The following is a 22,081-nucleotide window of genomic DNA, read 5'->3' as shown; positions in this document are numbered from 1 at the left end:
GAACCACAACTCTCAGCATGTCCAGGCTGTTATTATGGGATATCAGAGGACATTACAGGAGGAGGTATAAGAGGAGAGAACTACAACTCCCAGCATGTCCAGGCTGTTATTATGTGATATCAGAGGACATTACAGGAGGAGGTATAAGAGGAGAGAACTACAACTCCCAGCATGTCCAGGCTGTTATTATGGGATATCAGAGGACATTACAGGAGGAGGTATAAGAGGAGAGAACCACAACTCTCAGCATGTCCAGGCTGTTATTATGGGATATCAGAGGACATTACAGGAGGAGGTATAAGAGGAGAGAACTACAACTCTCAGCATGTCCAGGCTGTTATTATGGGATATCAGAGGACATTACAGGAGGAGGTATAAGAGGAGAGAACTACAACTCCCAGAATGTCCAGGCTGTTATTATGGGATATCAGAGGACATTACAGGAGGAGGTATAAGAGGAGAGAACTACAACTCCCAGAATGTCTAGGCTGTTATAAGATATCAGAGGACATTACAGGAGGAGATATGAGGAGAGAACTACAACTCCCAGCATGTCCAGGCTATTATTATAAGATATCAGAGGACATTACAGGGAGGAGGTATAAGAGGAGAGGACTACAACTCCCAGCATGTCCAGGCTGTTATTATGGGATATCAGAGGACATTACAGGAGGAGGTATAAGAGGAGAGAACTACAACTCCCAGCATGTCCCGGCTATTATTATGGGATATCAGAGGACATTACAGGAGGAGGTGTAAGAGGAGAGAACTAGAACTCCCAGCATGTCCAGGCTGTTATTATGGGATATCAGAGGACATTACAGGAGGAGGTATAAGAGGAGAGAACTACAACTCCCAGCATGTCCAGGCTGTTATTATGTGATATCAGAGGACATTACAGGGAGGAGGTATAAGAGGAGAGTACTACAACTCCCAGCATGTCCAGGCTGTTATTATGGGATATCAGAGGACATTACAGGAGGAGGTATAAGAGGGAACTACAACTCCCAGCATGTCCAATACCTTCCGTTCACGTTACGGTGAGTGTTATACATAGTGGTATATTATATCACGGACCTGTAAGAAATCCTATGGCCGTCATGGTGGAGCTGTGGTAGGTAACGCACCGGCCACGGTTAGTAATGTGAACACTGTGCACAGGCGTCGTCTATAAAAACTAACTGTAAAACTGTCTTTGTTGCCTATAGCAACCAATCAGAGCTCACCTTTAATTTTTAAAACTGTTCTAGAAAAATAAGAGTTGAGCTGTGATTGGGTAACACGGACAGCTTTGCTTTATGAGGCCCTCAGTATTTCGGCAGCATGGAGGCCTTAGGGTATGTTCACACGGCCAAATTTCAGACGTATACGAGGCGTATTATGCCTCGTTTTACATCTGAAAATAGGGCTGCCATACGTCGGCAAACATCTGCCCATTCATTTGAATGGGTTTGCCGACGTACTGTGCAGACGACCTGTAATTTACGCGTCGTCGTTTGACAGCTGTCAAACGACGACGCGTAAATTTACTGCCTCGGCAAAGAAGTGCAGGGCACTTCTTTGCCACGTAATTTGAGCCGTTCTTCATTGAACTCAATGAAGAGCAGCTCAAGATATACGAGCGTCTCAGACGCCTCGTAAATTACGAGGAGGAGCTTTTACGTGTGAAACGAGGCAGCTGTTAACAGTCTGTCTTTTCACACGTAACTGCCTCTCAGCGTGTGAACATACCCTTAAGACAACTGTCTCTTCTAGCTCCGCCCCCTCACGTGACTGATCACATGATGGTAACAGCAGCACAGGTCCTTCACCTCCTACTTATACTCTCCACTGCTGAGCACCGCCCCCTCATGTGACTGATCACATGATGGTGACATCAACACAGGTCCTTCAGCCAGTCTGATTGAGCAGATACAGATAAACTCCTGCTCTGGGTATGTATGATTGTAGTCACTGTTATATAGTATACATTAGACATGTTTGTATACAGTGTGTGTAATATGTATGTGTATATATGTATACAGTCTGTACGTGACACTCTATAATATTCTCTAGGACTCCTCTGTATTGCAGCTCGTCCATTATATATGATGAGGATGGTCTGGTTACTAGGGTCAGTTTTCCCTAGTAACGAGCTGTTTACAAAGTCACCACGCCCTTGTGACATCACGGCAGGGAGTTCCATGTCATTGGAGGATGAGAGTTCTGCATATACTTCGTGCTGGACGCTTTGTCAGCTCCACGGTATAAGGCGCCGTTTACACATACCGGATTTCCACGTGAAATCCGTCTCATTGATTTTAATGGGAAGTCGCTTCTCTGTACAGATTCGGCGGAAATTTTCCGCCCTCGATTTCACCAGCCAGTTTATAAAGCCAGAACGTCTCTTACAGATGTACCTTCTTGATCCCGCAGCAGTCCGTGCTTCCACGCCAACTTATAAAAAAATGGGAACTCCGCACTCCAAGGTGTTAGGCAATAAGTGATATTTTATTTCACATGTAGCGAAAAGCAGTAATCCAAAAACAGGTTTAACGTTTCAGTCTAGACATTCGACACTACAAAATGAATATACACAGAAATAAAAAAATGTCAAATGAAAACCACCAATATATACATTCAATATTAATCTCCCCTGGGCTTAGGTGGAGAGAAATCTTGGTTGACATTCTGGTGTACAGAAGTTTATCTATAGCTAGATCTGTTTTACAATGTATGGATCATTTAGAAGGATACATAGGACAAGATGTGTTTATGGGAGAGGGAGACACGGAGAGAGAAACTGTGATCTGACGTTGGTACAGAGCACACATTGAAGTGGTTACCAGTAATAAAGCAATGAGAGAAAAAGTAGTCTCTTACAGATGTAACATATGTGACATACTCCATACTTCTCAATCTCACGGGTGCTGGGTCCTCATGACACTCACCTCTCCATGTTCCTGCAGTCCTCTTCACTCCCGGGTGCTGGGTACTCATGACACTCACCTCTCCATGTTCCTGCAGTCCTCTTCACTCCTGGGTGCTGGGTACTCCTGACACTCCCCTCTCCATGTTCCTGCAGTCCTCTTCACTCCCGGGTTCTGGGTCCTCATGACACTCACCTCTCCATGTTCCTGCAGTCCTCTTCACTGCCGGGTGCTGCGTCCTCATGACACTCGCCTCTCCATGTTCCTGCAGTCCTCTTCACTCCCGGGTGCTGCGTCCTCATGACACTCACCTCTCCATGTTCCTGCAGTCCTCCTCACTCCCGGGTGCTGGGTCCTCATGACACTCACCTCTCCATGTTCCTGCAGTCCTCTTCACTCCCGGGTGCTGGGTCCTCATGACACTCGCCTCTCCATGTTCCTGCAGTCCTCTTCACTCCCGGGTGCTGGGTCCTCATGACACTCGCCTCTCCATGTTCCTGCAGTCCTCTTCACTCCCGGGTGCTGGGTCCTCATGACACTCCCCTCTCCATGTTCCTGCAGTCCTCTTCACTCCCGGGTGCTTGGTCCTCCTGACACTCCCCGCTCCATGTTCCTGCAGTCCTCTTCACTCCCGGGTGCTGGGTCCTCCTGACACTCCCCGCTCCATGTTCCTGCAGTCCTCTTCACTGCCGGGTGCTGCGTCCTCATGACACTCGCCTCTCCATGTTCCTGCAGTCCTCTTCACTCCCGGGTGCTGCGTCCTCATGACACTCGCCTCTCCATGTTCCTGCAGTTCTCTTCACTCCCGGGTGCTGGGTCCTCCTGACAATCCCCGCTCCATGTTCCTGCAGTCCTCTTCACTCCCGGGTGCTGGGTCCTCCTGACACACCCTGCTCCATGTTCCTGCAGTCCTCTTCACTCCCGGGTGCTGCGTCCTCATGACACTCACCTCTCCATGTTACTGCAGTTCTCTTCACTCCCGGGTGCTGGGTCCTAATGACACTCACCTCTCCATGTTCCTGCAGTCCTCTTCACTCCCGGGTGCTGGGTCCTCATGACACTCTCCTCTCCATGTTCCTGCAGTCCTCTTCACTCCCGGGTGCTGCGTCCTCATGACACTCAACTCTCCATGTTCCTGCAGTCCTCTTCACTCCCGGGTGCTGGGTCCTCATGACACTCACCTCCCCATGTTCCTGCAGTCCTCTTCACTCCCGGGTGCTTCGTCCTCATGACACTCACCTCTCCATGTTCCTGCAGTCCTCTTCACTACCGGGTGCTGCGTCCTCCTGACACTCCCCGCTCCATGTTCCTGCAGTCCTCTTCACTCCCGGGTGCTGGGTCCTCATGACACTCTCCTCTCCATGTTCCTGCAGTCCTCTTCACTCCCGGGTGCTGGGTCCTCATGACACTCGCCTCTCCATGTTCCTGCAGTCCTCTTCACTCCCGGGTGCTGGGTCCTCATGACACTCGCCTCTCCATGTTCCTGCAGTCCTCTTCACTCCCGGGTGCTGGGTCCTCATGACACTCGCCTCTCCATGTTCCTGCAGTCCTCTTCACTCCCGGGTGCTGGGTCCTCATGACACTCCCCTCTCCATGTTCCTGCAGTCCTCTTTACTCCCGGGTGCTTGGTCCTCCTGACACTCCCCGCTCCATGTTCCTGCAGTCCTCTTCACTCCCGGGTGCTGGGTACTCATGACACTCCCCTCTCCATGTTCCTGCAATCCTCTTCACTCCCGGGTGCTGGGTACTCATGACACTCCCCTCTCCATGTTCCTGCAGTCCTCTTCACTCCCGGGTGCTGCGTCCTCATGACACTCCCCGCTCCATGTTCCTGCAGTCCTCTTCACTCCCGGGTGCTGGGTCCTCATGACACTCACCTCTCCATGTTCCTGCAGTCCTCTTCACTGCTGGGTGCTGCGTCCTCATGACACTCGCCTCTCCATGTTCCTGCAGTCCTCTTCACTCCCGGGTGCTGCGTCCTCATGACACTCGCCTCTCCATGTTCCTGCAGTTCTCTTCACTCCCGGGTGCTGGGTCCTCCTGACAATCCCCGCTCCATGTTCCTGCAGTCCTCTTCACTCCCGGGTGCTGGGTCCTCCTGACACACCCTGCTCCATGTTCCTGCAGTCCTCTTCACTCCCGGGTGCTGCGTCCTCATGACACTCACCTCTCCATGTTCCTGCAGTCCTCTTCACTACCGGGTGCTGCGTCCTCCTGACACTCCCCGCTCCATGTTCCTGCAGTCCTCTTCACTCCCGGGTGCTGGGTCCTCATGACACTCTCCTCTCCATGTTCCTGCAGTCCTCTTCACTCCCGGGTGCTGCGTCCTCATGACACTCACCTCTCCATGTTCCTGCAGTCCTCTTCACTCCCGGGTGCTGCGTCCTCATGACACTCACCTCTCCATGTTGCTGCAGTCCTCTTCACTCCCGGGTGCTGGGTCCTCATGACACTCACCTCCCCATGTTCCTGCAGTCCTCTTCACTCCCGGGTGCTTCGTCCTCATGACACTCACCTCTCCATGTTCCTGCAGTCCTCTTCACTACCGGGTGCTGCGTCCTCTTGACACTCCCCGCTCCATGTTCCTGCAGTCCTCTTCACTCCCGGGTGCTGGGTCCTCATGACACTCTCCTCTCCATGTTCCTGCAGTCCTCTTCACTCCCGGGTGCTGCGTCCTCATGACACTCACCTCTCCATGTTCCTGCAGTCCTCTTCACTCCCGGGTGCTGCATCCTCATGACACTCACCTCCCCATGTTCCTGCAGTCCTCTTCACTCCCGGGTGCTGGGTACTCATGACACTCCCCTCTCCATGTTCCTGCAGTCCTCTTCACTCCCGGGTGCTGCGTCCTCATGACACTCACATCTCCATGTTCCTGCAGTCCTCTTCACTCCCGGGTGCTGCGTCCTCATGACACTCACCTCCCCATGTTCCTGCAGCCCTCTTCACTCCCGGGTGCTGGGTACTCATGACACTCCCCTCTCCATGTTCCTGCAGTCCTCTTCACTCCCGGGTGCTGCGTCCTCATGACACTCACCTCTCCATGTTCCTGCAGTCCTCTTCACTCCCGGGTGCTGCGTCCTCATGACACTCACCTCTCCATGTTCCTGCAGTCCTCTTCACTCCCGGGTGCTGCGTCCTCATGACACTCCCCGCTCCATGTTCCTGCAGTCCTCTTCACTCCCGGGTGCTGGGTCCTCATGACACTCACCTCTCCATGTTCCTGCAGTCCTCTTCACTGCCGGGTGCTGCGTCCTCATGACACTCGCCTCTCCATGTTCCTGCAGTCCTCTTCACTCCCGGGTGCTGCGTCGTCATGACACTCGCCTCTCCATGTTCCTGCAGTCCTCTTCACTGCCGGGTGCTGCGTCCTCATGACACTCGCCTCTCCATGTTCCTGCAGTCCTCTTCACTGCCGGGTGCTGCGTCCTCATGACACTCGCCTCTCCATGTTCCTGCAGTCCTCTTCACTCCCGGGTGCTGCGTCCTCATGACACTCGCCTCTCCATGTTCCTGCAGTCCTCTTCACTCCCGGGTGCTGCGTCCTCATGACACTCGCCTCTCCATGTTCCTGCAGTTCTCTTCACTCCCGGGTGCTGGGTCCTCATGACACTCACCTCTCCATGTTCCTGCAGTCCTCTTCACTCCCGGGTGCTTGGTCCTCCTGACAATCCCCGCTCCATGTTCCTGCAGTCCTCTTCACTCCCGGGTGCTGGGTCCTCCTGACACACCCCGCTCCATGTTCCTGCAGTCCTCTTCACTCCCGGGTGCTGCGTCCTCATGACACTCACCTCTCCATGTTACTGCAGTTCTCTTCACTCCCGGGTGCTGGGTCCTAATGACACTCACCTCTCCATGTTCCTGCAGTCCTCTTCACTCCCGGGTGCTGGGTCCTCATGACACTCTCCTCTCCATGTTCCTGCAGTCCTCTTCACTCCTGGGTGCTGCGTCCTCATGACACTCGCCTCTCCATGTTCCTGCAGTTCTCTTCACTCCCGGGTGCTGGGTCCTCATGACACTCACCTCTCCATGTTCCTGCAGTCCTCTTCACTCCCGGGTGCTTGGTCCTCCTGACAATCCCCGCTCCATGTTCCTGCAGTCCTCTTCACTCCCGGGTGCTGGGTCCTCCTGACACACCCCGCTCCATGTTCCTGCAGTCCTCTTCACTCCCGGGTGCTGCGTCCTCATGACACCCACCTCTCCATGTTACTGCAGTTCTCTTCACTCCCGGGTGCTGGGTCCTAATGACACTCACCTCTCCATGTTCCTGCAGTCCTCTTCACTCCCGGGTGCTGGGTCCTCATGACACTCTCCTCTCCATGTTCCTGCAGTCCTCTTCACTCCTGGGTGCTGCGTCCTCATGACACTCAACTCTCCATGTTCCTGCAGTCCTCTTCACTCCCGGGTGCTGCGTCCTCATGACACTCACCTCTCCATGTTGCTGCAGTCCTCTTCACTCCCGGGTGCTGGGTCCTCATGACACTCACCTCCCCATGTTCCTGCAGTCCTCTTCACTCCCGGGTGCTTCGTCCTCATGACACTCACCTCTCCATGTTCCTGCAGTCCTCTTCACTACCGGGTGCTGCGTCCTCCTGACACTCCCCGCTCCATGTTCCTGCAGTCCTCTTCACTCCCGGGTGCTGCGTCCTCATGACACTCACCTCTCCATGTTCCTGCAGTCCTCTTCACTCCCGGGTGCTGCGTCCTCATGACACTCACCTCTCCATGTTGCTGCAGTCCTCTTCACTCCCGGGTGCTGCGTCCTCATGACACTCACCTCCCCATGTTCCTGCAGTCCTCTTCACTCCCGGGTGCTTCGTCCTCATGACACTCACCTCTCCATGTTCCTGCAGTCCTCTTCACTCCCGGGTGCTGCGTCCTCATGACACTCCCCGCTCCATGTTCCTGCAGTCCTCTTCACTGCCGGGTGCTGCGTCCTCATGACACTCGCCTCTCCATGTTCCTGCAGTCCTCTTCACTCCCGGGTGCTGCGTCGTCATGACACTCGCCTCTCCATGTTCCTGCAGTCCTCTTCACTGCCGGGTGCTGCGTCCTCATGACACTCGCCTCTCCATGTTCCTGCAGTCCTCTTCACTCCCGGGTGCTGCATCCTCATGACACTCGCCTCTCCATGTTCCTGCAGTCCTCTTCACTCCCGGGTGCTGCGTCCTCATGACACTCGCCTCTCCATGTTCCTGCAGTCCTCTTCACTCCCGGGTGCTGCGTCCTCATGACACTCGCCTCTCCATGTTCCTGCAGTCCTCTTCACTCCCGGGTGCTGGGTCCTCCTGACACTCCCCGCTCCATGTTCCTGCAATCCTCTTCACTCCCGGGTGCTGCGTCCTCATGACACTCACCTCTCCATGTTACTGCAGTTCTCTTCACTCCCGGGTGCTGGGTCCTCATGACACTCACCTCTCCATGTTCCTGCAGTCCTCTTCACTCCCGGCTGCTGGGTCCTCATGACACTCTCCTCTCCATGTTCCTGCAGTCCTCTTCACTCCCGGGTGCTGGGTCCTCATGACACTCTCCTCTCCATGTTCCTGCAGTCCTCTTCACTCCCGGGTGCTGCGTCCTCATGACACTCACCTCTCCATGTTCCTGCAGTCCTCTTCACTCCCGGGTGCTGCGTCCTCATGACACTCATCTCTCCATGTTCCTGCAGTCCTCTTCACTCCCGGGTGCTGCGTCCTCATGACACTCTCCTCTCCATGTTGCTGCAGTCCTCTTGACTCCCGGGTGCTGGGTCCTCATGACACTCCCCTCTCTATGTTCCTGCAGTCCTCTTCACTCCCGGGTGCTGCGTCCTTATGGCACCCACCTCCCCATGTTCCTGCAGTCCTCTTCACTCCCGGGTGCTGGGTCCTCCTGACACTCACCACTCCATGTTCCTGCAGTCCTCTTCACTCCCGGGTGCTGCGTCCTCATGACACTCACCTCTCCATGTTCCTGCAGTCCTCTTCACTCCCGGGTGCTGCGTCCTCATGACACTCACCTCCCCATGTTCCTGCAGTCCTCTTCACTCCCGGGTGCTACGTCCTCATGACACTCACCTCTCCATGTTCCTGCAGTCCTCTTCACTCCCGGGTGCTGCGTCCTCATGACACTCACCTCTCCATGTTCCTGCAGTCCTCTTCACTCCCGGGTGCTGGTTCCTCATGACACTCCCCTCTCCATGTTCCTGCAGTCCTCTTCACTCCCGGGTGCTTCGTCCTCATGACACTCGCCTCTCCATGTTCCTGCAGTCCTCTTCACTACCGGGTGCTGGGTCCTCCTGACACTCCCCGCTCCATGTTCCTGCAATCCTCTTCACTCCCGGGTGCTGTGTCCTCATGACACTCCCCTCTCCATGTTCCTGTAGTCCTCTTCACTCCCGGGTGCTGCGTCCTCATGACACTCCCCTCTCCATTTTCCTGCAGTCCTCTTCACTCCCGGGTGCTGGGTCCTCATGACACTCCCCTCTCCATGTTGCTGCTGTCCTCTTCACTCCCGGGTGCTGGGTCCTCATGACACTCCCCTCTCCGTGTTCCTGCAGTCCTCTTCACTCCCGGGTGCTGGGTCCTCATGACACTCCCCTCCCCATGTTCCTGCAGTCCTCTTCACTCCCGGGTGCTGGGTCCTCATGACACTCACCTCTCCATGTTCCTGCAGTCCTCTTCACTCCCGGGTGCTGGGTCCTCATGACACTCACCTCCCCATGTTCCTGCAGTCCTCTTCACTCCCGGGTGCTACGTCCTCATGACACTCACCTCTCCATGTTCCTGCAGTCCTCTTCACTCCCGGGTGCTGCGTCCTCATGACACTCCCCTCTCCATGTTCCTGCAGCCCTTTTCACTCCCGGGTGCTGCGTCCTCATGACACTCCCCTCTCCATGTTCCTGCAGTCCTCTTCACTCCCGGGTGCTGCGTCCTCATGACACTCCCCTCTCCATGTTCCTGCAGTCCTCTTCACTCCCGGGTGCTGGGTCCTCATGACACTCCCCTCTCCATGTTCCTGCAGTCCTCTTCACTCCTGGGTGCTGCGTCCTCATGACACTCACCTCTCCATGTTCCTGCACTCCTCTTCACTCCCGGGTGCTGGGTCCTCATTACACTCTCCTCTCCATGTTGCTGCAGTCCTCTTCACTCCCGGGTGCTGCGTCCTCATGATACTCCCCTCTCCATGTTCCTGCAGTCCTCTTCACTCCCGGGTGCTGCGTCCTCATGACACACTCCCCTCTCCATGTTCCTGCAGTCCTCTTCACTCCCGGGTGCTGCGTCCTCATGACACTCCCCTCTTCATGTTCCTGCAGTCCTCTTCACTCCCGGGTGCTGCGTCCTCATGACACTCACCTCTCCATGTTCCTGCAGTTCTCTTCACTCCCGGGTGCTGCGTCCTCATGACACTCCCCTCTCCATGTTCCTGCAGTCCTCTTCACTCCCGGGTGCTTCGTCCTCATGACACTCTCCTCTCCATGTTGCTGCAGTCCTCTTCACTCCCGGGTGCTGGGTCCTCATGACACTCACCTCTCCATGTTGCTGCAGTCCTCTTCACTCCCGGGTGCTGGGTCCTAATGACACTCACCTCTCCATGTTGCTGCAGTCCTCTTCACTCCCGGGTGCTGCGTCCTCATGACACTCACCTCCCCATGTTCCTGCAGTCCTCTTCACTCCCGGGTGCTGGGTCCACATGACACTCCCCTCTCCATGTTCCTGCTGTCCTCTACGCTCCCGGGTGCTGCGCCCTCATGACACTCCCCTCTCCATGTTGCTGCTGTTCTCTTCACTCCCGGGTGCTGGGTCCTCATGACACTCCCCTCTCCATGTTCCTGCAGTCCTCTTCACTCCCGGGTGCTGGGTCCTCCTGACACTCACCTCTCCATGTTCCTGCAGTCCTCTTCACTCCCAGGTGCTGGGTCCTCCTGACACTCACCTCTCCATGTTCCTGCAGTCCTCTTCACTCCCGGGTGCTGGGTCCTCCTGACACTCCCCGCTCCATGTTCCTGCAATCCTCTTCACTCCCGGGTGCTGCGTGCTCATGACACTCCCCTCTCCATGTTCCTGCAGTCCTCTTCACTCCTGGGTGCTGCGTCCTCATGACACTCACCTCTCCATGTTCCTGCACTCCTCTTCACTCCCGGGTGCTGGGTCCTCATGACACACTCCCCTCTCCATGTTCCTGCAATCCTCTTCACTCCCGGGTGCTGGATCCTCCTGACACTCCCGCAGTCCTTTTCACTCCCGGGTGCTTCGTCCTCATGACACTCCCCTCTCCATGTTCCTGCAGTCCTCTTCACTCCCGGGTGCTGCGTCCTCATGACACTCATCTCTTCATGTTCCTGCAGTCCTCTTCACTCCCGGGTGCTGCGTCCTCATGACACTCACCTCTCCATGTTCCTGCAGTTTTCTTCACTCCCGGGTGCTGGATCCTCCTGACACTCCCCTCTCCATGTTCCTGCAGTCCTCTTCACTCCCGGGTGCTTCGTCCTCATGACACTCCCCTCTCCATGTTCCTGCAGTTCTCTTCACTCCCGGGTGCTGCGTCCTCATGACACTCACCTCTCCATGTTCCTGCAGTCCTCTTCACTCCCGGGTGCTGCGTCCTCATGACACTCACCTCTCCATGTTCCTGCAGTCCTCTTCACTCCCGGGTGCTGGGTCCTCATGACACTCCCCTCTCCATGGTCCTTCAATCCTCTTCACTCCCGGGTGCTGCGTCCTCCTGACACTCCCCTCTCCATGTTCCTGCAGTCCTCTTCACTCCCGGGTGCTGCGTCCTCGTGACACTCACCTCTCCATGTTCCTTCAGCCCTCTTCACTCCCGGGTGCTGGGTCCTCATGACACTCACCTCTCCATGTTCCTGCAGCCCTCTTCACTCCCGGGTGCTTGGTCCTCCTGACACTCCCCGCTCCATGTTCCTGCTATCCTCTTCACTCCCGGGTGCTGCGTCCTCATGACACTCACCTCTCCATGTTCCTGCAGTCCTCTTCACTCCCGGGTGCTGCGTCCTCATGACACACTCACCTCTCCATGTTCCTGCAGTCCTCCTCACTCCCGGGTGCTGCGTCCTTATGGCACCCACCTCCCCATGTTCCTGCATTCTTCTTTACTCCCGGGTGCTGGGTCCTCCTGACACACTCGCCTTTCCATGTTCCTGCAATCCTCTTTACTCCCGGGTGCCACGTCCTCATGACACTCCCCTCTCCATGTTCCTGCAGTCCTCTTCACTCCCGGGTGCTGCGTCCTCATGACACTCGCCTCTCCATGTTCCTGCAGTCCTCTTCACTACCGGGTGCTGCGTCCTCATGACACTCGCCTCTCTATGTTCCTGCAGTCCTCTTCACTCCCGGGTGCTGCGTCCTCATGACACTCACCTCTCCATGTTACTGCAGTTCTCTTCACTCCCGGGTGCTGCGTCCTCCTGACACTCACCTCTCCATGTTCCTGCAGTCATGTTCACTCCCGGGTGCTGCGTCCTCATGACACTCCCCTCTCCATGTTCCTGCAGTCCTCTTCACTCCCGGGTGCTGCGTCCTCATGACACTCACCACTCCATGTTCCTGCAGTCCTCTTCACTCCCAGGTGCTGCGTCCTCATGACACTCACCTCTCCATGTTCCTGCAGTCCTCTTCATTCCCGGGTGCTGGATCCTCATGACACTCACCTCTCCATGTTCCTGCAGTGCTCCTCACTCCCGGGTGCTGGGTCCTCATGACACTCACCTCTCCATGTTCCTGCAGTCCTCTTCACTCCCGGGTGCTGCGTCCTCATGACACTCACTTCTCCATGTTCCTGCACTCCTCTTCACTCCCGGGTGCTGCGTCCTCATGACACTCACCTCTCCATGTTCCTGCAGTGCTCCTCACTCCCGGGTGCTGGGTCCTCATGGCACTCACCTCTCCATGTTCCTGCAGTCCTCTTCACTCCTCGGTGCTGCGTCCTCCTGACACTCACCTCTCCATGTTCCTGCAGTCCTCTTCACTCCCGGGTGCTTCGTCCTCATGACATTCCCCTCTCCATGTTCCTGCAGTCCTCTTCACTCCCGGGTGCTGCGTCCTCATGACACTCACCTCTCCATGTTCCTGCAGTCCTCTTCACTCCCGGGTGCTGCTGAAGCTGCTGTCCAGACGTCTGCAGTGGCGCCTGGAAATAAAGTGGACTGTAGGACCATGGAGAGGTGTCTACAGAGGTGTTTCGTATCTTTGTTCTTTCTGAGGTATTTATGGGGCGTGTATGGTTTTTTTAGGGGCATTTATTTGTTTAGGTGTACACTGAGATATAATCTTATGTGAATATATGTTTGCTGCCCAACTATTAATTACATGGTGTCATAGTATCTCATGACAACGGTTACAAGTCATATATTATAACATACGTGACACTACATTACTCTGATGCCAGCCGTTCAACCCCGTATATACAGAGCATTTCTAATACATTATCTCAAACTTAAAATCATAAGTAATATTCCCCTAGTGGGGCGAAAACTAAAAGTAAAAATAAATCTGTTAATAAAATGGCAGTATTTATTTTTTTTAAGCACATTCACAAAGCAATTATTGAAAGTTAATCATTAGCCCCTGTCCGTCGCAGCCGGTTTTGTCCTTTCTCACAGAGTCTCATTTTTCAAGCCTGACATGTGGTAATAATTTTGTAGTGCTTTTACTTATCGAAGCAATTCGGAGATTTTCTCGTGATACATTGCACATCGCAGGGAATCCTGGGTGCAAAAACGCACCAAATTGTGGTGCAGTTTTTTGGGTGGAATGTCCCCTGCGAAAGACAGCACTTAAAAAACCCAAAAACCGCTTATACTTACCTGCAGCTGTAGCGACGCGTCCCTCTGATGTCCTGCAGCCCTTACTCCTGAGATGACGTTTCATCCCATGTGACCCCTGCACCCTGTGATTGGCTGCAGCAGTCACTTGGGGTGAGACATTGTATTATGCTTATTAAGCTCTGGATTAAGTAGATGGCGAAACCTGGAGAATAGCCATAGCAACAATCGTTGGAGTCCAATGGGATTCTAACTTTTTAAATTCCACGATCGCTATTAACTGCGGCGTCTAAGGGTTAAACAGCTGGGATTGGGACTAGTCAAGCGAAAAACAAAAACATTATAGCCATCCCTCCCTATGACACCCACTGAACTGCAATGTGAGGAATGCAATGTGACTGTGAGGAAGGATGGCGGCCTATGTACGGACATAAGTATCGCTGCAATGTCAACACATAGCGCACTCCGTTCAGTGGGCGCTGCTCTGAGGGACAGCATTAGTTTTTTGGTTTTTATTACAAACCTTAAAGGGTTTTCCCATAATCCATTATTTATCACCTATTTACAGGAGAAGTGATAAATATCTGATCGGTGGGGGTCCAGCCGCTGGAACACCCAACGATCACGAGAATTGGGTTTACGTTGTCGTTCCTGGGAGCCCCATAGGAAGGGAGCGGTAGTGCGCATGCTCGGCCGCCACTCCATTCGTTTTTATGGGGCTGCCAAGCTCGATCTTCAGTAGCCCCCTAGAAATGAATGGACGATGAAAAAATAACTTGGTCCTTAAGGGCCTAAAGGGAACTTCAAGATTAAGAGGGTTTAATAATAATCGTGGAGAACCCCTTTGAGTACAGGGTTCAAGGCTACTGTGTTAGGGTCAGTAAAAGAGGATAAAATATGGACATCTCGAAGATCACCGGGGAGTGAAGGGTTAAGGTCCCATGCATACGACCTTAAAAATTCCCTGTAATTGCGGACCGTGATGCCATTCAGTTCTATTGGCCGCGGACACCTTTCCATATCACTACGGATGGGTGTCTGTGCTGTAGAACTGTGCTGGGAATTATGGAGCATGTCCATTTTTTCGTGTTTTACGTGCCGTGCTCCCATACTTTGTATGGGAGCACGGCCCGAATATGCGGGTGGCCGTCAGATGCTGGTCATGATTACGGGCACGGCCGCGTGCATGGGGCCTTAGTTGTGAAGATTTCTGTGCATGTGTGATTTCTACCAAGGCGGTGGTTAGGGATGGGGGCAGAGGAAGCCAAAAAAACAATCCGTTATATCAAATTAATAACACTTGGGATATCAGAGGAAAGGAATTTGTAGAGCCATTCAGATAAATTGTCGTAGATACACTATATGGACATAAGTATTGGGACACCTACTGGAACTTTTTTGACGTCCCGTTCTACATCCATACACGTTAATATGGAGTTAATTCCTCCTAGGCAACTAAAACTTCTTCCACTTCTAGGAAGGCTTTCTACAAGATTTTGAGCATTTGTGAGGTCAGGCGCTGATGTTGGAGGAGAGGGCCCGGCTTGTAATCTCCGTTCTAGTTCATCCCAAAGGTGTTGGATGGGGTTGAGGTTAGGGCTTTGTGCGGCCAGTCAAGTTCTTCCACAACAAACGCAACCAACCAGCCAAACATGTCTTTATGGAGCTTGTGCTCTGGGGCGCAGTCATGGGGAACAGAAAAGGCTGAACCCCAAACTGTTCCCATACAGTTGGAAGGTACAATTTTCCAAAATGTCTTGTGTGCTGAAGAATTAACCCTTCACTGGAACTAAGGGGCCGACCTCTAAAAAACAACCGCATAGCATTACCCCTCCTCCACCAAACTTTACAGCTGGCACAATGCAGTCAGGCAGGTAACGTTCTCCCGGCATTCACCAAACCCAGACTCCTCATCAGACCTCCAGATAGAGAAGCGTCACTCCAAAGAACACGCTGCTCCAGAGTCCAGTGGCGGCGGCTTTACACCCCTCCATCTGACGCTTGGCATTGTGCTTGGTGATGTTCGGCTGGCATGCAGCTGCTCGGCCCCCATGCCATGAAGCTCCTGGGCACAGTGTGGATTTAAATACCAGAGGAGGTCTGTACTCTGCAGTTATGCAGTCAGCGGAGCGTTGGTGATTTTTCTGCACTATGTTCCTCAGCACTCAGCGCCCCCGCTCTGTAACTATTTTTGTATACAGAAAAAAAGAAAAGGGATGGAAGCGCATGGGAAATAATACAATCCAGTTTGCACATGTAATATTGTGTAATACATCGAGAAACATTCAGTCATATAGTACAATTACAAGTATTATGAACATACCATATACTATGCTAGGTACCGATATTAATATACTCTAATGTACAAATGCTGGTATTCAGTCCATGTTTCACGTGACCATACTTGATGAAAACTCCCATCCGGGGAAAAGGGGTAGAGCGAAGGCAGGAAATAAGAAGGAACGAGAAAGAGGAGGGGAAAAAAAACCTCATTCCCTCTCTGTCTCACCTCCCACATCACACTAAGCAAGAAGGGTCCTAAACATCCTTCGAGCTATCTCCAGAAGGCACACTGGGAATCCCTCGACATCTATCTGATGTATAAAAGGAGTACCAGTAAAACCAAGTCTTGCTAAATTGGGTTGCACGATCAGTTGAAGAATGGAGCAGATCGTCCATCCTCTGGATTTCATTAACACTCTTAAGCCATTGTCGAACAGATGGGGCCTCAGAGGATCTCCAACAAGCTGGAATACAAGCCTGTGCTGCATTCAACAAGCGTCTCCGCAATGATTTCTTATATTTCCCTATAGATACATTATAGTGATGTAGAAGAATCCAGGCTGGGTCATCTCTCAAGGACCACCCCGTCATCTCATGTATAAGATCTTGAACCTCATTCCAAAAATGTCTACGTTTGTCACCGATCCAAAATATGTGTAAAAGAGTCCCTTCTTCCTGACCACATCTCCAACAAAGGGGAGACACGTCAGGGAACATTTTGTGTAGAACATGTGGGACTTCGTACCACCAGGAAAGTTTTTTTTAAAGTTTGTTTCTTGATATTCATTACTAATTGATGCTTTATGAGATAGGCTCTTGATTTTTTCCCTCTGTTCCCTCAATAATGAGATCTGGAGATCTCTCTCCCATTTCTCAATATATGGAGGTGCGTATCCCTCATCGGGTGTAAGCAGCAGGCTATAAATAGTCGATAATGTACGTCTCACATGGCCCTTTTGACAACACAGGAGGTAGAAAGAAGTTAATGTGCGAGCATATGTAGAGGGCACTGGGAGAGAAGACCGATAATGTGTCAGTTGTAATGTCTGCCACTAGGTAGCCACAGGGAGGTCTGTAGGCATCAATAGCTCCTCTCCCTGTAACCAGATGTTGTTCTTGTAGAGATGACTAACCCTGAAATGTCCCCCACTCGTTCAAGTCCTAAATTTATGATCAGTCAGGCCTGGATCGAAGTCCGGGTTGCCCAAGACCGTGGTCATAGGTGAATGCAGGGGCGAAATCAAGTTACAGGTGTGTAAAGTCCTAAACACCTGCAAGGTCGGATAGATAGTGGGATGGTCAGCTAGAGACCTCCAATGAGTTGGTGCTATCCAAGGTAAACATTTCAGGGGGATGTTAATAAAACTTTGTTCCACAGCAATCCAAGCCTTGAATGGGTGCTGTCTGCGCCAGTGTACCATCCTAGTCCGATTCCCCCCCACGCCTTGGCAAGAGAAAAAATCTTTCTCTGACGGATTATGAGCCCACACAAAGGATGTGAAGAATTTATATAATGTCTTAAAGAAAGAAGGCTGTATCTTAACTGGCAGCGCCTGCATTGGGTATAAAAGACTAGACAGAATATTCATTTTAATAATACCCACACGGCCAAACCAAGAAAAAGTCCCCCTCGTCCACCGATCCAAGTCACCCTTCACAGATTGCTTAAGAGGTATGTATAAAGTTGAGTTTAAATGTCTGATCTAAATGACTTGGCAATTGGATGCGCAAATACTTGATCGAGTCACATATCCGCCTAAAAGGAAACCTAAAACTCCGTAGTCCTCTCTGGTCTTGTGGAACATTTTAGTGTCATCGCCTCCGACTTCTGAAAATGTATTTTAAAGTATGATAAAGAGCCAGATTTCCGAAACTCCTCCATAAGGTTGGGGATGGATATACAAGGAAAGGTCAAGAAGAACAATAAATAATCTGCATATGCAGCTATTTTAAAGGGTTGACCCCTCATCACTAAACCCTCCACGTTCATGTTATTCCTAATCCTACAGAGGAGAGGTTCTAGGGATAGGGCAAAGAGCAGGGGTGATAAAGGGCAACCCTGTCTAGTGCCATTATGAATCAGAAAAGAGGAGGAATAAGTACCATTAACCCTCACAGAAGCCGAAGGCAAGGAATAGAGGGCTCTACCCCATGCCAGGATATTAGGACCTAGACCAAGATGTTCCAGAGTTCCAAATAGAAAAGGACACCCGACCCGATCAAAGACCTTTTCTGCATCCGTAGACAAAATCGCTGTTTTGGATTTCTGTGTATTGGCCGAATGGACGAGATTAAGGGACTTGGTCGTATTGTCTATCACTTCTCTAGATGGAATAAATCCTGTTTGATCTCCATGAACCACAGAAGTTATCAGCGGAGCTAAGCGAGGACGGATAATTGCCTTCTTTTGGGATAACGATAGTAGCTTTTAAAGAGTTTGAGGGGACTGAACTGCCCGATGCCACCGCGTTAAGATCAGTCAATGGTCTGAGAGCTGGTCTATAAACATTTTATAGTAGCCAACAATCCGTTGGGGCCTGGAGCTTTTCCTGATTAGCTATCTTTCAAAGCTCTCGAAAGTTCCTCAGAAGTGATTGGATGATCTAGAGTGGAACATGCCTCTTCAGGAAACTGAGGGAAACATGATGAGGATATATAGTCATGTATGTCCGCATGAGTGGATGGTCTATGTGGCTCCAACTGGTATAGAGAGTAGAACTCCAGAAGGGAGCGGGCGATGTCCCTCGGAGATGTAACTTTTGTGCCCATCGAGGAAGTGATATGTGGAACGTAAATGCTCTTGAGTTCTCAGAGCATTTGCCAAGATCATTCCAGGTTTATTGCCACATTCATAGAATGCTTTACGACATCTAACCAAGGCTTCTTTGGCTTTTATTTCATAGAACGATCTTCGTTCCTCCCGAAGCGAGATCAACAGCACCTTAGTTTCCTGTGAATGGCCAGGTTTATGTTTGGATTCAACATCTCTAATCTGCATCCGTGGTGTATTTGCTCTCTTAGTCCTTTCTCTCTTAGTCCGCCCCCCATTTAATGAAAACACCTCTTATGTAACCATTATGAGCCGCCCAGAGAATCAGGGGGTTCGATACTGAACCGGAGTTAGTAGACAAATATTGTTCCATCTCTTCGTATTTCGGATTGATCTTCAGGATGTCGAAGTAGAATGTCATTGAGTTTCCGGAACGGACTTCTTACAATGGTGGCGTCCTATTACAGGACCGATCTGGAATTCAGTGAGGTCTTTACCACAATCCATTCTATCACTGTCTGTAACGTGACAGCAGGGCGAGTACCGGATGTTATACACCGGGGGGGACGGATGAAACACCGGAATACAATGATTAAGAGGGGGGCACATACTTTTCTCCATATAGTGTATCTCAGAACGACATGAAGGAGGTCTATACTGTGGCATGGAGAGTAGATACGAATTACTGGTGCTCAGAAGAGGGAGAGCAGGTATAGGAAGCATTATCAGGGTACCGACTCTAAAATTAGAATGCCGAGGGAAAACTAGATATTTTCGTTTAGGGATTGGGAAGGTGGATGAAAACTGTCAGGTGTAGGGACAAGGACTAGTAGCAATATCTCCAGTAATTGGGAAGATAAAGAAAAGGTATGACGTCACATACCACCAGTACGTATGCCAAGATGACACTCTTTTGGCATATTTCGGGTCAATTCCTGGCGTATACACCGAACGTAAAGTATGATGTGAACATAGCCTTACATACTATGATAAAGAAAGTCTGCGGTGGTGAAAATGTAATGTATCGTATAGCAAAGAAAGCCACGACTCTTGTGGATCAGATTTTAAATGTGAATGGGATATCTTTAAAGGGTTTGACCACATTACATATGTATAGTCTATACAAGTGTGTGGGAAACCTGAAGATAGCCAACTTTTTTACATATATTAGCTAGAAATGTTCCTCCGTTTTATCCCTCTGGATTCATGACGCTTGGTTACCAAAGTCTTCTCCAGTTTTCGAGCAACCATACGATAAAAGGAAAGATATGATAAATATGCCGATTAAATTCTAGTCTCCCTTTATTGTCGAGTATATGTCACAAATCCTCAGTCATCAGGACACCACTAACCATTCCCCTCATCCCTGACCCCCAGGAGCTCGCCGTCTATACTCCCTACGTTCCAGGGATCCTAGACTTCGCTTCAATATATTCTTATGTTTTCATTTATAATTCCCAATTAGTGATATTACATATGTCACACAAGACAATGAGATTTATCAAAAGTAGTCCAAGAAAAAAAGGAAGTAGTTTCCCACAGCAACCAATTATATCCCAACTCTGATTTTTTTCTTAGAGGCCCTTAGGGAAATTAATTGATTGCTACGGGCAACTGCTTCATTCATCATATTTATCCAGTTTTGATAAATCTCCATTGTTTTGTAATGTGGTTTTAGAATCGGTCCTCTTTTTCCCAATCAGGTTCCTACAGTGTAGGATCCTCCACAAGACAATGGTCCTTTTCCTGCCTGACCCACCGAGGATGGACCAGGACAGGAGCAAGATGACTGAGAAGATATTAAACCTCACCCTGGAGATTATCTACCTACTTACCGGAGATGTAAGGGATTCTGGGAATTATGTCACATGGCATCAATCTTATCGCTATTAAAAGGGTATTCCCATCTTAGACATTTATGGCATATCATTAGAATATGCCATAAATGTCTGGTAAATTCATGTCTCCGCTCATGGACCTGCACCTACCTCGAGAACTTGGGTCCCCAGACCTGGTTTCCGCCATAGATGTGAATGGGGGTTACCGAAACAGCATAGCGAAGAGAGCTTGGCTGTTTCCGAATCCCGGCCACCTCTCCACCGAGTCTCCGCATGGATGCGTAGGCCAGTTGGATCTATGTTCTCGAGATGGTTTCGGGTTCAAGAGGTGGAACCTCTGACATTATCCTGTGAATATGCCATAAATGTCTAAGATGGAAATGCCCCTTTAATATTATAGTGACATGACCAGATAGGTGGGCGATTCTGTCAATGTATATAGTGATATTTATCAGGGACTCTTTCCATACACAGAATTACACCATAGCGAAGAAGAAATCTAGAGAGTGTGTGACATCAAGCAGCCATCTCTGTGTGCTGGGAGGATGGAGCAAGACCAAAAGCCCCATCACGGAGCCTCCACCGCATCCATCAATAAATGAGAGAAACCATGATGAGAAGATCCTGGACCTCACCAACAAGATCATCGAGCTGCTGACCGGAGAGGTGAGGATGCTGGGACATTGTACATTAACATCCCGGCATAATATGGCAGATAAATGAACATGGTCCTAAAGATAGACGGGATAGAAGTAGACGGGATAGAAGTAGACCAAATGGGCTAAAAATACATTTGCCACAACTGGCTAGACACTTTTCCTTACACCACTTCTTGGCTGCCGTACTAAAGCCCTTACCGACCCATAATCTACATTTACGTCATATGAACAATCCAGTACCCGCGAAATGACGTAAATATATGGCATGGAGCTGTGCCCTCTCCATCAGCTGCGGGTGCCGGCTGTATTATTTAGCTGGCATCTCGCTCTATCGGCTGGGATCAACCCCTTTGATTCCGCTGTCCATGCTGATCGCAACATCTAAGCGTTTAGACAGAGCGGACTCCCTCTATCACCCCATCCTTTCCTGGTGATGCAATCGCGGGAAGCCTCCAGGTCTGCCACCTTTGCCACACCTAGAAGCATTTCGCAGACCGTCATGCACTACGGTACAGAAGTATTGCAGTGTATTATTATATGAGCGATCACATAGTCTAGTGCCCTACTGGGACTAACAGTAAAGTGTAAAAAAAACAAAACTTAAACCCTTTGCTGTATTGTGTAAAAAAAAAAGTTATTTGGTATAGCCACGTCTCTAAAAAGCGAAATTATAAAAGAACGCAATGACGAGAGTTGCTTTTTATCCTGCCTCACAAAAAAACACAGTAAAAAGCCAACAAAAAGTCATATGTACCCAAAAAAAAGTAGTAAAACGTAAAATAGATTGTATAAGTTTGGTATTGCCATAATCGTACTGACCGGCATAGTAAAGTTAATGTCATTTATACCGCCCGCTGAATTTCAAA

The 22,081-nt window shown here is 50.9% G+C and overlaps 1 protein-coding gene across 1 annotated transcript in view; it reads left to right on the top strand.

Annotated features, from left to right (window-relative positions):
* Nucleotides 1-1,852: 1,852 nt before the first annotated feature.
* The window catches only part of LOC142663544 (uncharacterized), a 78,313-nt gene continuing 58,084 nt past the window's right edge, over nucleotides 1,853-22,081 (top strand). The window contains exons 1-3 of the mRNA XM_075842278.1: nucleotides 1,853-1,934; nucleotides 20,422-20,560; nucleotides 21,031-21,222. Coding sequence (XP_075698393.1) covers nucleotides 20,453-20,560; nucleotides 21,031-21,222 — 300 coding nt within the window. The 5' untranslated portion in view covers nucleotides 1,853-1,934; nucleotides 20,422-20,452. The remainder of the gene's footprint in view (nucleotides 1,935-20,421; nucleotides 20,561-21,030; nucleotides 21,223-22,081) is intronic.

Source organism: Rhinoderma darwinii, chromosome 11, assembly GCF_050947455.1.
Source record: "Rhinoderma darwinii isolate aRhiDar2 chromosome 11, aRhiDar2.hap1, whole genome shotgun sequence".
NCBI classification, from domain to species: domain Eukaryota; kingdom Metazoa; phylum Chordata; class Amphibia; order Anura; family Rhinodermatidae; genus Rhinoderma; species Rhinoderma darwinii.
Note: the sequence above shows the minus strand (reverse complement) of the source record. Positions and strands in the feature narration are given on the sequence as shown.